The sequence below is a fragment of the Chrysemys picta genome, chromosome 1 (assembly GCF_011386835.1).
Source record: "Chrysemys picta bellii isolate R12L10 chromosome 1, ASM1138683v2, whole genome shotgun sequence".
NCBI lineage: Eukaryota > Metazoa > Chordata > Testudines > Emydidae > Chrysemys > Chrysemys picta.
The window spans coordinates 347858831-347875781 of NC_088791.1; the positions used below are offsets into that span (position 1 = coordinate 347858831).

Sequence of the window (16951 nt, forward strand, 5' to 3'; positions counted from 1 at the left end):
CTTTGGAACTGAGCAGTTAGCTAAATTTGGGGTAGCGCGGGCAGGAGGAGAAGTCAAGGATAGCATCAGAAACACCTGCCTCTCCCTTGTTTATTTACGAAGATGATACAGAAAGTTCCGTTTCCCTGAACATAGTGGGAATCGAACAGCAGGAGACGCCGGTTCCTTTGCTCGCTGTTCCACGCCTGCCTTTCCCGCCTGCACTCTGTGCCCAAAAAGCTCGCTCTCTCTTTGCTTTCTCTCAGGGCCGCGTTACTGGCACTTCTGGCTACTTGGCTTTCTTACTGCTTGCCACTCACTGTCCTGCTTTTCACTCGCCCAACCTCCCACCCCCCGCCCAAATGATGCCCAGCCAACCCCTGCCCCCATAGTTCCAATCCCTGGACCCTGAGTGGCCCTACATGTCCCTTTGGTTTGGCCAGAGATATGGGCCTGCTTAACTGTTTCAGCCCCTGGTTACAGCGGGCATCTTTACATGGAGCCTGATTGTAAAGCCGCAGCCAGACTCGACCTGGAACAAGACTTAACCCATTCCACCCCACTCCTATTATTACCTACCTGACAGCTGGAAAACCGGAGACACCAGAAATTGCCTGGCTCGGTGCGCATTGCAAAACCGTGTCTCATGTTGTATCTGAGAACGGGCGTGTGAGATTACATAAGTGTTTCCTGCTAGGGAGGTTTGCTAGGCTGCAGGATAGGGGAATGGTTTGTGAGAAAATCAGGACGTCAAACTTATTTAAAACTGGCTGTGCTGGCCAGAGTGGTGGAGAATACCTCTCAGGAGGGGGCAGTCCTGCGCTGGAAGAGATGGACTAGGCCAGGGGTGGGCAAACTTTTTGGCCCGAGGGCCACATTGGGGAATAGAAATTGTATGGCGGGCCATGAATGCTCACAAAATTGGGGTTGGGGTGCAGGAGGGCTCTGGTTGGGGGTGCGGGGCTCTGGGGTGGGGCTGGGGATGAGGTGTTTGGGGTGTAGGAGGGCACTCTGGGCTGGGACCGAGGGTTTGGCAGGCAGGAGGGGAATCAGGGCTGGGGCAGGGGTGCAGGAATGGGTACAGGTTCTGGCTGAGGGTGCGGGATCTAGGGTGGGGCTGGGGATGAGAGGTTTGGGGTGCAGGAGGGTGGGATTGAGGGGTTTGGAGAGTGGGAGGGGGATCAGGGCTGGGTTAGGGGGTTGAGGTGTGGGGGGAGGCTCAGGGGTGCAGGCTCCAAGCAGCGCTTACCTCAAGCGGCTCCCGGAAGCAGTGGCATGTCCCTTCTCTGGCTCCTACGCAGAAGCGCGGCCAGGCGGCTCTGCACGCTGCCCCGTCTGCAGGCACCGCCCCTGCAGCTCCCATTGGAGCGCATAGGAGCCGGAACGAGGCCATGCCGCAGCTTCTGTGAGCCGTGTGGTGCGGCCTCGACGCAGTGCCCCAGCGGGAGCGCTGGAGGGGGGCTGAGCCGCGTGTTCCAGCCCCCGACCCAGCGCCCCGACGAGAGGGCTGGAGAGGGGCCGAATCGCATGGTGCGGCCCCCGACCCTGCTCCCCAGCGGGAGCTCGTGGGCCAGCTTAAAACAGCTCGTGGGTCAGATTTGGCCTGTGGGCCGTAGTTTGCCCACCCCTGGACTAGGCGCTGATTTGGGTCTTTTCCATTTACACTGTTTGCTTGACAGTTCACTGGGGAGTCCTTCGTTGGGCTCATGTAGCCAAAGATCAACAAGCGGCCGATTAATGAGCAGAATATTTTTATTGAAGCAAATTCCGAAGCTGAGCCCAAACTGGCAATATACTTGCCCCCAACGCATGCAGGTATTTGCACAGGCAGTTACTAGCGTTGCACGCACAGCCGCAGTAACTGCGCATGCCGGTAACTAACTGGACGTGTAATTGGTCAGTTGGCCCAGAGTCACAGACGTTATCTACACACATCGCAACGCTTGGAGGTACAAAAACCTGGCCTCAGCTTTGCAGGAGGGGCGAAGAGATGGAGGTGGAGACGGAGCATTTGCAGAGTGTCTTGGGAGGTCATTTTAGACATCCATTCCCCCACGTGACTGCTGCTGTTTTCATTCCCTGGCTGGCACCCCTCACCCCCTTTCTCCTATGTCCCCCCACAAGCTCTCCCTTCTCTGATCTCACCTCTCTCCTGGCCACCAGCATGTTCTCCCTACAGCAAAGGTGGCCAACCTGTTAATATGCGGCTCCTTGTACAGGCACCGACTCTGGGGCTGGAACTACAGGTGCCAACTTTCCAATGTGCCGGGGGGGCTCACTGCTCAACCCCTGGCTCTGCCACAGGCCCTGCCCCCACTCCACCCCTTCCCCTCCCCTCCCCTGAGCCTGCCGTGCCCTCGCTCCTCCCCCTCCCCCAGAGCCTCCTGCACGCCACAAAACACCTGATCGGGAGGTGTGAGGAGGGAGAGGGAAGTGCGGATCGGCAGGGCTGCCGGTGGGAGGGAGGCGCTGGGAGCGGGGCGGGAGGACTGATGGGGGGCTGCCGACGTATTCCTGTGGCTCTTTGGCAATGTACATTGGTAAATTCTGGCTCCTTCTCAGGCTCAGGTTGGCCACCCCTGCCCTATAGCTAACCGCATGGGCCTGAGGTGGGGGGCTGGCTTGTCTGTGCCTCTGGTCTCCTTGGTCTGCACACACCCTCCGGAGGGCGCTTGATTCAGCTGCTTCCTGGTTGAGTTTCTGGATCCCCTCTGTCCGTGACTGGGGGGAGGGGATGCTGTTTTCACGGTAAGAGCCTGGCTAAATATAATACGTTTTCCGGCTGGAGTGGGAAGAATTCACAGCACGTGCGGGAGGGAGACGTTCTCAGCGCAAAGCCGCGTCCCTCCCCTTTAGCACTGGATCTTCCGCACCGCCCGGGTGAATTTCTTCAGCTCCCTCTCCCCTCGCTGCCACCTCCTCACCCAGGAGATGACCAAGCGGCCGGCTGCCTTGTGGCCCATGGCCAGGACCACGGTCCCCTGCCCGCGGAGTTCTTCGCAGGCGCAGGTCTCGCCATGTGTCAGCCAGAGGACTGGCTTCTTCAGCTCTTCTTCCGACCAGCCTCCCTGCTTGTAGAGGGTCCGGCTCTTAAGCTCCGGGGTCACTTTCAAGTCTCCGTCCGCGCTGGACAGCGCTTTGATGCTCATTTTCAAGGCTGCGGGAGAGAGGGAGTCAGTGAGTGTTGAACAGAATGCAGGGAAACAAAGGGGGCGCTCGGCCAAACGGAAGCGGCTCAAAGGAATGACAAAAAACTCATCTGTGGAACTTGCTGCTGCAGGAAAGTACAGCGGCAGCCAGCGCAGTGAGAATTTTAGAAGGACTAGATGTTGCTAAGAGGAGCGTCTGACTCTGCAGTGACATGAGCTTAGGATATAACTGTAAGGGCGACTGTAGTTGGCCCATTTAATGAAGCAGGGCTCAGTGTGTGCCCAGCTGGGCTAATGAAGAGGGCAGGGCTGCACCCTGGGGCTATACGAGGCCTCAGAGAGAGCTGCTAGAGACAGAAGGTGGGTCCTGGGAGAGGGTGGAGGCAGGAGAGCGGCAGACGGAGATGCCCGCTGGCTCTAAGTCGGAGAGCTGGAACCAAGGGCCAGAGAAGGCTGGAGGTAGGGGAGCAGCAGAGGGGCTTACCCACTGGATCTCCTTGCTGCGGGGCTGGGTGCCAGAGGAACCCTGGGAGGCTCCCAGCGGAGAAGCTGTGGGGTTTCCCGCTGGGAAGAGTGGGGCTGTACCCCAGAAGGAAGGACTGGGGTGGCTGTCCCAGCAAAGGTGGACTGTTAAGAGTCCAGGTCTGGTGGGAGACACCAGGATGGAGGAGGAAGCCGGGTTTTAAAGCCCACATGCACAGGTGGTGACATGGACGATGCTGGCTGTGGACTTAGGCACTGCCTTCTGCTAATAACCCGTGATGGACCGGAGGGCAGGCTTGTACTGAAGTTACTGGGGTCCAAGCGGGAAACTGAGGCGAGGGGCCGCTTGCAGAGCTGCCCTGAGGCCATGAGGTGCCCGGGAGGAGCGACCATCCCACGTGCCTCTGGGCGTAACGTGACCACGGGCAGGGATCAGGAAGGAGCTCTTCCCCACCCCTGGTGGAGACGCTGAATCAGGCACATCGCAGGGATGCCTGCCTTACGATGACCAGTCTGGGACCAACTGCTGCTCTAGGTGGACACTGGTCTGTTCCAGGAGGGGACAAGTTGTTTTTTGCCCCTCGCCCCCAGCCGCCCCCTCTCCTCTCAGCTGACGAGTCTGATTTTCCAGCTGACAGCTGCGGGGGAGCCCTGACGTTTTCGACTCACCAAAATCTTGGCTGCAGAAGTTTTCCAGGAACTCCTTTTCGCTGTGCCCTCGGCTGATACAGGCTGTGCACACTGCGTCTGGCAGGGAAAGAAACAGCTGCATTGAGAACAGCGAGCAAGGAACTGTCTGTGACAGCACAACCCAGATCAGGGCTGAAGAACGTTTCTTCGGTTTTACATAGAGCAGAAATCACATCTGCCTCTCCTGGAAGCCTCTATGGATGACTGGAGAGCTGGTCTCTGTGCAATTCAACCTGATTAACGGAGATGCAAAGGGATTTTAACTCAGATTTTGTAAATCTTTTTTTTTTATTTTGGTTTTCGCTAACAACCAGGGCCGGATGAACCTTTTGTGGGCCCTGTCAGCCCGGTCCGTGGCCACGCCCCACACTCTGCCCCAAGGCCCCACCCCCGCTCGGCCTCTTCCCCTGAGGCCCCGCCCACTGCTCACACCGGGAGGAGAAGGCAGAGAGGAGCAGGCAGCGGTTGGGGGGGCGGGTAGAGACGAGCAAGTGGTGGGCAAGGCAGGGAAGGGGCAGAGAGGAGAGAGCGGGGGGCGGTACCTCAGGGGGAAGAGGCCGGGCGGGGGCGGGGGCGGGGCCTCAGGGCGGAGCACAGGCAGAGCAGTGGGCGTGGCCACAGTCCGGGCACCGGGGCCCCTTCTGAGTGTGGGCCAGACGCCACTGGTGCCATTGTAAACCCGCTTCTGCTAACACCTAATTGTGGGGTTACCAGATAGCAACTGCGAAAAAACGTGACAAGGGGTGGGGGGTAAAAGTCCCAAAACACGGGACTGTCCCTTTAAAAACAGGGCATCTGGTCACCCTAGCTAAGGGTCTCAACTGCCTGAAAACACTTGGAGGAAACCTCTCTTTGTTACGGATCCAGCACCTCGGGGCTTTCAGACACAGCTTGAGAAAGCTCACAAGCCACATTCCTGTGCCCTTCAGTGACTTTTCCCGGCAAAACCAGAACTGACGTTCCTGATATTTTAAGGTAAAACACAAAGTGAGAAATCAATCGTTTTTAAAAGGCACTTTTCAGACCTTCCTTATACATCCCAGAGAAACAAAAACTGGCATCAAGAAGCCAGGCTTTCCCTTTTGTCGGTCACCCGTCACTGAATTAAGCCTGGAAACACTGGAGTTCAGAGTCGGGAGGAAAGCTCCGAGAACGAGTCATGCTCTGAAAAACACCCCTCCCAGCGCAGTCTATTCAGCTTCTCAGTGAGACGCTTGAGATGCGGGACAGCTGTGACGATCAGTCGCAGACCCATCGGTGGCATCTCTCAGCAAGGCCTGGGGGATTTCAAATAAGGGACAGGTGGGCTTCTCAGCCTCGGCAGGCCGCTCACTTAGGAGAAGGAAAACTCCGATTTCAAACCAGAGGGTCAGGTGTGGCCAGATGACCTGTACAGCTCACCCAGGGGATATGCTCGTTGGCCTGGCGTATGACCGGGAGTTTTAGAAGAAGGCTATAAAAGTCGCCAGCCCCGACCAGGGCCATGTGAGGAGAAGAGGAATGAGAAGGTAGATGGGTGAGTTGATCATAGGGTGACCAGATGTCCTGATTTTATAGGGACAGTCCCGATTTTTGGGTCTTTTTCTTATATAGGCTCTTATTACCCCCCACCCCCTGTCCCTATTTTTCACATTTGCTGTCTGGTCCCCCTAGTTGATCATGGTCTATAAGCACCTACATGCGGAGAAGACTGCCCATGCGGGAGGACTCTTTAATCTAGCAAAGCTCCAACAGCCAACGGCTGGACGCTGAAGTCAGCAAAGGTCAAACTGGAAAGGGGACACAGATTTTTAACAGTGAGGGTCATTAACCATTGGAACCGTTTTTCAAGGGACGGGGTCCATTCTCAGAACCGTCACAGCGCGCCTACAAGTTACGCTCTCATTCCACCGCAAGGCATTTGGTCCTTTGCAGGAATCGCTGGATGGAATTCCATAGCCTGCAGGAGCTGAGACTGGATCCCGGCTAATCTTAAAATCTATAATCTACGCTGGCGACGAGGGTGATATAAATATATCTAGACCAGGGGGCGGCAACCTTTCAGAAGCGCTGTGCCGAGTCTTCATTTATTCACTCTGATTTAAGGTTTCGCGTGCCAGTCATACATTTTAACGTTTTTAGAAGGGCTCTTTCTATAAGATACAACTAAACTATTGTATGTAAAGTAAATACGATTTTTAAAATGTTTAAGAAGCTTCATTTAAAATTAAATTAAAATGCAGAGCCCCCCGGACCGGTGGCCAGGACCCAGGCAGTGTGAGTGCCACTGAAAATCAGCTTGCGTGCCGCCTTTGGCACCCGTGCCATAGGTTGCCTACCCCTGATCTAGACCGAGAGACCAGGGCATTTCTTACAGACGCGCTACGTTTCCAGGCCACTGCGCTCTGCCTGGCCCCTGGCATTTGGAGAGAGACTTAATCAAATGCTTGAACTTTTGGGGGGGCAGTAACGTGATACACAAGCATGCAAACAGCTGCAGGCCGCACAGTTAAACAGGAACAGGCATCCAGCGACCCTGAACCGGAGCCAAAGCTTGATTGTGATGACCTGACGTTGAACCTTTGGTGCCTTTGCCAGGATCTCCAGGCTAAACACCGAGCGCCGCCTGGCTGCTTGGCCTCACCTTCCTTCGTGAGCTGGAGTCGGTCGTCCGGGCCGGCCAGCGGGACGCACAGTTCGTTCCCCTGAGGGAACCTGCTGCAGTCGAACATCTCAGGCCAGGGGAAGCCAAAGGCAGCCATGACAGGGGTGCAGCCATCTCTCACCGCCTCGCAGAGGGACCTGCAAGGGTAGACGGGATCCTCCAGGTCGCTGATGCACACGGGGGCGAAGAGGGAGCACAGGAATTTCTTGGTGTCCCCGTGGCACTGCTTGGTGAGCAGCGGCACCCAGGAGGCGGCTTGCTGCAGAGCTTCCTTCATGCTCTCGTGGCCCAGCAGGTTGGGCAGACGCATCTCGTTGTACCCGACCCCGTGGCAGAGGGTCATGCTGCTGGGGATGGGCTTGCAGCTGCTCCGCTGGGAGCTGAGCCGGGCCAGCTGGTAGGTGAAAGGAGCAGCCAGAGAAGGGGAGCGCCACGTCCACGCCACGAGGACGAGGAGCAGCAGGACGTCCATCGGGAGCCGGGACGGGGACTCTGCAGGAGCAAAAGGAGGCCTCGTCACTGAGGACAATTGCAGTTCGCTGGAGCTGCTAAATCTGGGCGGGAAGTAAGATTCATAGATTCATAGATTCTAGGACTGGAAGGGACCTCGAGAGGTCATCGAGTCCAGTCCCCTGCCCGCATGGCAGGACCAAATACTGTCTAGACCATCCCTGATAGACATTTATCTAACCTACTCTTAAGATGGGACCGTCCTCCCTAGAGCACCAGCCCCAAAGTCACCTCCGTCGTGTGAAATGTGTCAGGAGGCCTCAGTCCAGCCTGGTGCCCATCCCCACAACTGACTCCCTCCAGGCCCCCCACTGCTGGCAATCTCAGGTGAGCAGGCCAGGCTAGAATAGTGACTCTGCCCCTTCCCCCCTGAGAGGTCAGAGGTGAGGCACGTACAGTGCCTAGCGCAGGTGGGGCCTGGCCTGGGACTGGGGTTCCAGGCGTGACTGCAGTAATAGATGGGACAACCCTAGGGGAAGCTTGTCCTAGATACTAAGGGTGAAATCCTGGCCCTACTGAAGTCTATGGGGGTTTTGCCATTGACTTCAGTGAAACCAGGATTTTGCCCCTGCTGCTGTCATGCGTGGGGAGTATGTCAATCAAACGCCACCTCCGGTAACTCCTGGCATTACGGAAGCTCCCACGGCCTCCTGCACTAGCGCGGAGGTGCTGGTGGGGCAGGGGAGCGGCAAAGCAGTTTGTTTCATCAACACTCTTAACTTTGCTCCCCACTGAAATGCAGTCACCTCTGGGGCGGAACGCGCCAGCCGTTTATCAGCAAAGACTGGCACTACGTTGACGTTCAGGAAAGGAAGGGAAGAGTAGCCCTGGAGCCACATGAACCAGCCAGGAGCACCTGGAGGCTAAATCCAATCACCCAAATTGCAATCAGGCCAGGACCCCTGGGCTTACCTGCCCTGACTCTTGCAAAAAATGTTCTGGGACTTTTAACCACCATTAGTGGTAGCCAGGAGCTCAGCGCTTCCAGTAGCACAGCTCCTCCTAGCCCCCCTCCACAGCCCGCCTCAGGCCTGGCTCAGACGGCCGTCTCCTCACCCACCAGAGCGACTGGTTGCCGCATGTTGGTGGTTCTCGCCACCGCTTGTGAAGCAAATCTCCCTTCACAAAGGCCTTGTCTGTGCGAGGAAAACGAACACACGTGCTCAGCCAGGGGCAGCCGCACTGGTGCTCCCCGGGGCGCAAGTGCCGGCAGAGCCTGGGCTCAGGCCCTGCGTGACGGGGGGGGGGAAGGACACCTGAGCCCAGCTGCACCAGGGCGGGGACAGGGACACTTGCCTCCTAGGCGAGGCTGAAGGGAACCGGTTCCCCAGCAAACCTGGGCTTCCTGGGCTGTGCAGCAACATGCTCTGACAAGGACCTCGCTCCCTCTCCCTCCTCCGCGCCCGCAGAGCGGCCCCTCTCTTTGTTTGTCTCCTTTCAACCAGGAACGATGAAAGAGGGAGAGCGTCAACGATGTGGACTCCCAGGGTCTGATCTTAGCTCTGCCACCGACTCCCTGTGAGACCGTGGGCATGGCCCTGCCCCTCCCCGTGCCTCAGTTTCCCCCTCTATAACAAGCGGGAGAGTATATTGATCCCCCCACCTCCCTCCCTGGGGATCTGCGAGGATTAATTAGCTCATGTTTGTAAAGAGCTTTGAGAGTCTCGGGTCAAATGGCTGGAGAAAGGCCACTTATTATTGTTCTGAGCAGGACAGAAATCCCGCCTCCTCGGCTTTTCGCTTCTCCCAGCTCTGTTCTAGTCTCAGCTCCCACAGTTGATTCCCAGGGGGATTGTTTCCCTGTGGAGAGCAATGCACCTCGCCTGGCCTCTTGATCTCCACTCTGCTCTCCCGCCCAGCATCAACGGAGGGGACTCCCAGCCTCGACCCCTCCTCAGCCCTGTTCCCTTCTGGAGTTGTTTCATGCATGCAACTCCAGAAATTAACCCAAGGCAAAGCCATTTCCAGCCCTGACGGTACCTTCTCTGCTGGGATCCAGGCAAGACAATCTGGAAGCGGATCGGCACCTTTAGCCTCTTGCTTTAGATCCTTCCCCTCCTGGGCTTGCAGGGCTGGTAGTTCTAAGTGTCTCCTGCAGGAATTCTGACCCTCTTATAAGAACCACAAACCCTTACCTGGGAGCTCCGGCTGGCTTTGTGAGCCTGAAACCAGGATGTTTATCCTCCGAAAATTATAGGTTTCGGTAACAGGAGCGTAGACCACAGGGATGTGTTTGGTCATGACCACACAAGTGCATGAATTTAACTGCAGGAAATCCAAGGCCTAGGAAGGGGCTGTAAAATCCTACCATGTAATTATACCTCTTTTCTCCAGCACAATAAAAGCAACGCTGCAGGCGCTGCTTTCTCCAAGCCACCCACCTGCCTCATTGCTCCAGCCGCCCTGGCGAAGAGCCACAGAAATGTTCAATGGGTCCGATGTTAAAACCAAACCCTTATCTTCTCAAGCATCAGCGAGGGGGGAGGTGTTACCGCCATCCAGAGCTGCAAAGAGAGGCCAGAAAACAACCAAACACCCAACAGCATTGGGCTAAAGGCCCCTCGCCAGCAAAGGAAATCAGCAAAGAAACGGACTGAGGCAAATTGTTTGTAAGGGGGCGGGGGGATTTTTTTATAATGGTTTGTAAGCAAGTAGCCACAAAGAAATTCAGAACCAACTGTTGGTGGTGACCCCCGAGGCTGCTGAGGTATCTATAATAAAATATTTTGCATTTCTATCGCATCCTTCATCCAAGTGATCTCCAAGCACTTTAATCATCCCTGGGAGGGGGTCACACCACTGAAGTCAGTGGATGTCCACCAGGGGATGAATTTGGCCCATTAAGTGACAAAGGCAAGGAAGAGAGGATGGGCTTGTCGTGAAGTCACTGGATTGGGGGGGAAGTCTGGGCTCTGTTCCTGGCTCTGCCATAGGCTCCCTGGGTGACCTTGAGCTAGTCATTTTGTCTCTCCGTGCCTCAGTTTCCCCATCTGCAAAATGGGGCTCTGACTCTCCCCCCCCCAGTTCTGCCACGGCACCTCAATCCTGACTTGACCCCTAGCTGGGAACCTGTCCTGAGCTAAGCCTCCTCACTACACAGTCATTCAGGGACAGACGGGGACCAGCGTCCATGCAGGAAAGTGCAATTGCCCAGAGATGTCATTTACTGGGAATTTATTCAGGAGTCACCAGAGAGCCTGGCTGTGCAGAGCCGACCAGACCAGCGCACTGAACCCTGGCCGCCACCAGAGAGAAGGGGAAGTTTTAGCAAGGTTGTGCCCCTGCCCCCGGGGCCTGGAACACCCCAGGGGTCAGAGTAAGTGGCTCGGGGACAGAAAGGGAAGTTGACGGGAAGGGCTGCTGGAGGAGTAGGTCTGAAAAAGTCAGCTTTTAGAATTAGTCATGAACTTGAGCCAAGCCGTTAATTACACTCCCCTCCTCTTAGGCATCGTGAAACTGAAGTTCCAGGCAGAGGAGAGCTTTCCCTGGTCCAAATCTCTCACTCCCCGAGACTCACTTGGGAAACAAGGAGAACATTTGGGTAACTGCTTCAGACAATCACAGACCTTAGAGACAGAGGGGGACGAGCAGGTCGCTCGGGGTGGCCACAAGGGGGCCAGGAATAGCTCTCTGCAGTGGGTTTAACAAGGGATGGGGGTTGCACTGATGGGTAAAAAATCCATCTGCCTCTTTAGGGTGTGAGCTTCTAGAAGTATCCATGGCCTTGTGGGTGAGCCACTGAGTCAGGAGATCTGTGTATAGTGCCAGGCTCTGACACTGATGCACCATGTTGCCTCGGGCAAGTCATCTGAGGCCACATTTTCAGAAGCGGCCATTGATTTGGGGAGCCCAGCATGAGATGCTTTGGGCCTGGTTTTCAGAAGTACCCACCATTCTAATGAGCTTGAAGAGGGAGTTCAGTCTCCACGGCCTCTTCAGACATTGGCCTCGGCACAAGGCTGCCAGCTACAGAGCCTGACTTGCACCCGGGTTACACACACAAACTGGGGGAATGCCCCTGCAAACAATAAACCCCTTTGTCTGTCAGGTGCAGGACCTGTGTGCGGGGAAACCACACCGCTGGCTTTTTCAAACAGCCCACACTTTGGTTCCAGTTCTGCTCCTGCTGGCATTAGCAACTCCCCTGCGGCTCTTTCTGTTATTTACTCCATCCCCAGGAAGTAAAGCCCCTCCCGCTGGAACTTAGTTGACAATCTTGTTGACAGGGCAGGAGCCAGACTAGATTCCAGTTCCCGCTCCCATAGCTCTCCCAGGCTAGTAGGACTCAAAGCTTGTTAGCGGTAACATCAGCTCTGCAGGTGTGACTTGAAGACACATGAAAAGACGCCATTTTCTGACCACCATTGCCCAGCCTCGGGCAGCTGTGACAGCAAGTTACTGTCTGGAACCGCCTCCGATTATCATAACAATGCACAACTACTGAGGTAACTGCAGTACAAGGTGGTCAGCTAACTGCATGCACATAGTGCTGGGGAATAGGACTTGCAACCTTCGGCTCTGAGACTGTGCGATTCGTTGCAGTCTCCCGTCGCTTTGACGGACGAGCGTTCAGCCGGCTTGACTTGAGTTCTGGGTTTATTTGTGTTTATGGCTTCTCACGAGTCCGATCCTGGATTTGCAAATGCAAAGAGGTCTGTTGAGTGCCATCCAGGAGAGGGCAGTAGCGTGCCCGCTCAGCATATGCACCTGCCCACCCATATACATCTGACACTAGAGTCCTGATCCGAACAACCTCACTGCAAAACTAATGCTCAAAAATGTAGATTAACTCCCAATGAGCAGGGTGCAGCTTCCTGGGAAAGACAGATGAACATTAAGTAGCTAAAACAACAAGGAGTCCTTGTGGCACTTTAGAGACTAACAAATTTATTTGGGCATAAGCTTTCGTGGGCTAGAACCCACTTCATCGGATGCATGGAGTGGAAAATATAAGAGCAGGTATAAATACTTGAAAAGATGTGAGTTTGCCTTACCAAGTGTGAGGTCAGTCTAACGAAACTATTCAATTAACAGCAGGATACCAAGGGAGGAAAGATAACTTTTGAAGTGGTAATGAGAGTGGCCCATTTCAGACAGTTGACAAGAAGGTGTGAGTAACAGTAGGGGGAAATTAGTCTTGGGGAAATTAGGTTTAGGTTTTGTAATGACCCAACCACTCCCAGTCTTTATTCAGGCCTAATCTGATGGTATCCAGTTTGCAAATTAATTCTAGTTCTGCAGTTTCACGTTGGAGTCTGTTTTTGAAGTTTTTTTGTTGAAGAATTGCCACTTTTAGGTCTGTTATTGAGTGATCAAGGAGGTTGAAGTGTTCTCCGACTAGTTTTTGAATGTTATGATTCCTGATGTCAGATTTGTGTCCATTTATTCTTTTGTGTAGAGACTGTCCGGTTTGGCCAATGTACATGGCAGAGGGATATTGCTGGCACACGATGGCATATATCACATTAGTAGATGTGCAGAACAAGCCCCTGATGGTGTGGCTGATGTGGTTAGGTCCTATGATGGTGTCCCTTGAATAGATATGTGGACAGAGTTGGAACCGGGGTTTGTTGCAGGGATTGGTTCCTGGGTTAGTGTTTTTGTTCTGAGGTGTGTAGTTGCTGGTGAGTATTTGCTTCAGGTTGGGGGGCTGTCTGTAAGCGAGGACTGGCCTGTCCCCCAAGGTCTGTGAGAGTGAGGGAGCTAAGAGTAAGTGGCTAGAGCGCTGCAGATCCCCACACAGTAACATAACTCCAGGAGATTATTCTGTGACAGTGAAATACTCAAAGCACCAGCAGGACTTTGCCAGTTACAAGCTGGAAATAGAAATCAAGAGACTCAGCCCACATGGAAACCCAAAGAGGAACAGCTCTGTAGCTCATGTGATGGAAGAGAGATTAAAACTGAAACGCATTTTCTACTCGACTGTTCAAAATATGAAGCAAGAGGGGAAAGCAGCTTCCTCAAATCCTCTCAGAAAACCCTAAAAAGCCAGGAAGAAAAATGGAGCTGAGTTTGGTTAGGAGAAGTGAAAGAGACAGAAAAATCCTAGGCTGGCGCCTCACTGAACTTCATTTCATTTTGGCAATTTCATCCCTAACTGTAGGAGTAAATACATCAGAGGGGTAAATACCAGGGAAGGGGGAGGAGTTATTTCAGTTATGTGCCAATGTAGACACAAGAGCAAACAGATATAAACGGGCCACCGACAAGTTTAGGCTTGAAATGAGATGAAGGTTTCTAACCATCAGAGGAGTGAAGTTCTGGAACAGCCTTCCAAGGGGAGCAGTGGGGGGCAAAAAACCCTAACTGGCTTCAAGACTGAGCTTGATAAGTTTATGGAGGGAACGGTGTGATGGGACTGCCTACAATAACATATGGCCCATCGGCAACTGCTAGCAACAAATACCCCCAATAGCTGGTGATGGGACACTAGATGGGGAGTTCTCTGAGTTACTACAGAGAATTCTTTCTCAGGTGTCTGGCTGGTGGGTCTTGCCCACATGTTCAGGGTCTAACTGATCGCCACATTTGGGGTCAGGAAGGAATTGTCCCCCATGTCAGATGGGCAGAGATGCTGGAGTTTTTCTCACCTTCCTCTGCAGCGTGGGGCGGGGGTCACTTGCAGGTTTAAACTAGTGTAAATGGTGAATTCTTGGTAACTTGAAGTCTTTAAACCGTGATTTGAGGACATCAGTAACTCGGCCAGAGGCTAGGAGTCTATTACAGGAGTGGGTGGGCGAGATTCTGTGGCCTGTGATGTGCAGGTCAGACTAGATGATCATGATGGTCCCTTCTGGCCTTAGTCTGTGAGTCTATGCTGGAGCTGGATGAATAAGGTGTGTTGAGTAACTTTCCCAACCTGCTCTTATAACACAGGCCACACAACAAAGTTCAAACTTTCCCCTGTTCTGGGATTTGGTTTATTAACAACGAAATTAATGATAACAAAATATATAGCTCAGTTCAAACTTTCCCCTCGCCTGGCATGCTCTTACGGTTCCTCCTGCTGCATTGCTCAGCCCACACCTTTGGTCCTCTCGCTCTAGAGAGCCACACCCACTTCCTGCATGTCCTGATGAAGTAACCAGTCACCAGAACCTACTTGATCCTATTGGGAAAGGGTTAACCTTTGCTGACAGGATGGAGCGTGCCAGGCAAACGGACCTTGTGCCTACACACAAAAGTGCTGTGATCAGTTATCAGCTGGGAAACTTGTGCAAATGGAGCCACCACCATTCATCAGCGCAGGTGCAGTCCACTGAGTGGCAAACAGTCCTCCCACTGGTGTCCCACGGCGCACTGCACAAGTGGCCTGTCTGGCCATCTTTCTGCATGTCGCTGCCCAAGCGTCAACATAGCTGAAAGCTCCGGACAGTCAGTGCTGCACAAAACATGGGGCTCTGCTACACATCGTTTTCAGAGCAGGCTGTTTCATCTGGAGACTGAGCTTCCCCAGCCACGCCAGTGAATATTCCCCATAACCCACCTCACTCAAAGGGCTTGGTGACCCTTTCGTGAATGAACTAGCACGAGGATATTTGTTTTAATTATTCACCCAGCACAGCTCATCCTGCTGACAAGGCTGGTGGAGTTGGACGTACATTTCATCTCGTAGCTGACAGTCATGTGAACACAAACCATTGCATTGTTTGGGTTATGAAGAAAAAGGGAAGTGTGCATATAAACCCTAGGGCCACTGCAGCTCAGGTTGTGTGCGACGGGTCTGCAACAGGCAACACCACCCAACGAGAGAGGCATTGGCAGTGACTCCACAGTTACCGCTGCACTGAGATTTGCACTTAAAACAGGACCGCGGTCCCTCTGTTACAACACATGTTCACGAGTGGGCTTAAATCTCTGCATTTCCCACCCTGACTCTCCAGGGGTCATGTGAATTTTCTATCCTGTTGTGCGAGTTATACTTTGACTCTTTAGCAGAGGAAACGTTTTAAAATCATCCAAAACGTGGCTCTATCTGGCTCCCTCTCGCTAAGCAGCTGTAGAAGGCCAAATCCATTGGCGCAACAGTGACACCAACGTACACACCAGCCGAACAGCTGGCTGGGCTCCATTATACTAACAGCTCGTAGATAAGGGAACGGCTCCGTGTTTTTACTGAAGCACCAAAATGGCTGTTTTCCTTGTGCCGGAGTTTTTATCTCCAGGAAAAGCACCTGGAACTGCTCAGATCCTTCAGCTGCTTCCCTTACCGATCATGGCCCCCCCACCTCACGAACTCTCCTCCCTGGCTCCTGGCTATAGACCTCACAGCAGCTCACCCTAGCTACCTCCGGACTCCCCCCTTCCCTCTAGCTCCGGCAGCCTTGGCAGCTGAGTCCAAGGCAGGCCTTTTTGTCAGGCCTGGATCCACCTTCTGGCAAAGGACAGGAGTTTCCCTTGAGCAAAGCAGCGGGGCTCTGCCAACTTGGGCTGCAACTTTTCCCATCTCTAGGACTGCAGTAAATTACCCCCCCCCCCCTGCAACTATCACAGCCATGAGGAAGGAGGCTGCAGGATAACCAGAGTCCACCGTGCGGTCTAGTGGTTTGGATTCAGATGTAGGATTCAGTCCCTGTCTGAGACAGCGGGAGATGGGGGGGTCCAGTCCCCCTGTCTGAGATGGGTGGTTCAGTCCATGTGTCTGAGCTGGTTGGGGGATGGGGAGATCTGATCCCCATGTCTGAGCCCGTGGGGGGATGACAATCCCCATGTGTGATGGGGAATCCTGGCCCCGTGTCTGGGATGGGGGGATGGGCGGTTTGGGCCCTGTGTCTGGGATGGGGGGGTCCAGGCCCCATGTCTGGGATGGGGGGGTCCAGGCCCGATGTGTGAGGTGGGAAGATGGGGGGATCCCGGTCCAGTGTCTGAGATGGGGGGGTCTGGGCCCCATGTTTGGAATGGAGGGATGGGGGGTCGGAACGGCTACGGGCCCCGTGTCTGGGATGGCGCGGCTGTAGCGCCACCAGCCACCGGTGCTCCAGGCAGCACGGTAAGGGGCCAGGGAGTGGCGGGGGGAGTTTGGATAGAGGGCAGGGGAGTTCGGGGTGGTGGTCAGGGGGCGGGGGTGTGGATGGGGGCAGGGCAGAGAACAGGGGTTGAATGGGGCACGGGTCCCAGGGGGGCAGTCAGGAAGGAGGGGGGGTTGGATGGGGCGGCAGGGGACAGTCAGGGGCAGGGGTTCCAGGGCCGGTCAGGGAGAAGGGGGGGGTGAATGGGGCAGCGGTCCCAGGGGGGCAATTAGGAATGAGAGGGGGGGATGGGGGTTCTGGGGCAGTCAGGGAGAAGGGGGGTTGGATGGGGTGGCAGGGGGCAGTCGGGGCGGGGGTCCCGGGGGCGGTGAGGGAGGAGGGGGGCAGTCGGGGCAGGGGTCCCGGGGGCGGTGAGGGAGAAGGGGGGGTGGATGGGGTGGCGGGGGGCAGTCGGGGCGGGGGTCCCGGGGGCGGTGAGGGAGGAGGGAGGCAGTCGGGGGTGTCCCGGGGGCGGTGAGGGAGAA

At 54.9% G+C, this 16951-nt stretch overlaps 1 protein-coding gene across 4 annotated transcripts; it reads right to left on the reverse strand.

The window, feature by feature from the left end:
• Positions 1-1716: 1716 nt before the first annotated feature.
• LOC101949311 (secreted frizzled-related protein 2-like) lies at positions 1717-10073 on the reverse strand. 4 transcript variants are annotated; one of them, XM_042840220.2, is made up of 4 exons: positions 9837-10073; positions 6925-7437; positions 4281-4358; positions 1717-3136 (listed from the first exon to the last, which is right to left on the reverse strand). In XM_042840220.2, the coding sequence occupies exons 2-4, from the start codon at positions 7415-7417 to the stop codon at positions 2832-2834; spliced, it is 876 nt and encodes a 291-aa protein (XP_042696154.2). In that variant the 5' UTR covers positions 7418-7437; positions 9837-10073; the 3' UTR covers positions 1717-2831. The 4 variants fall into 4 exon arrangements, with proteins under 4 accessions (XP_042696154.2, XP_023965158.2, XP_005292246.3 ...); XM_024109390.3 differs by lacking the exon at positions 9837-10073 and adding an exon at positions 9591-9830; XM_005292189.4 differs by lacking the exon at positions 9837-10073 and adding an exon at positions 9436-9722.
• Positions 10074-16951: the final 6878 nt, after the last annotated feature.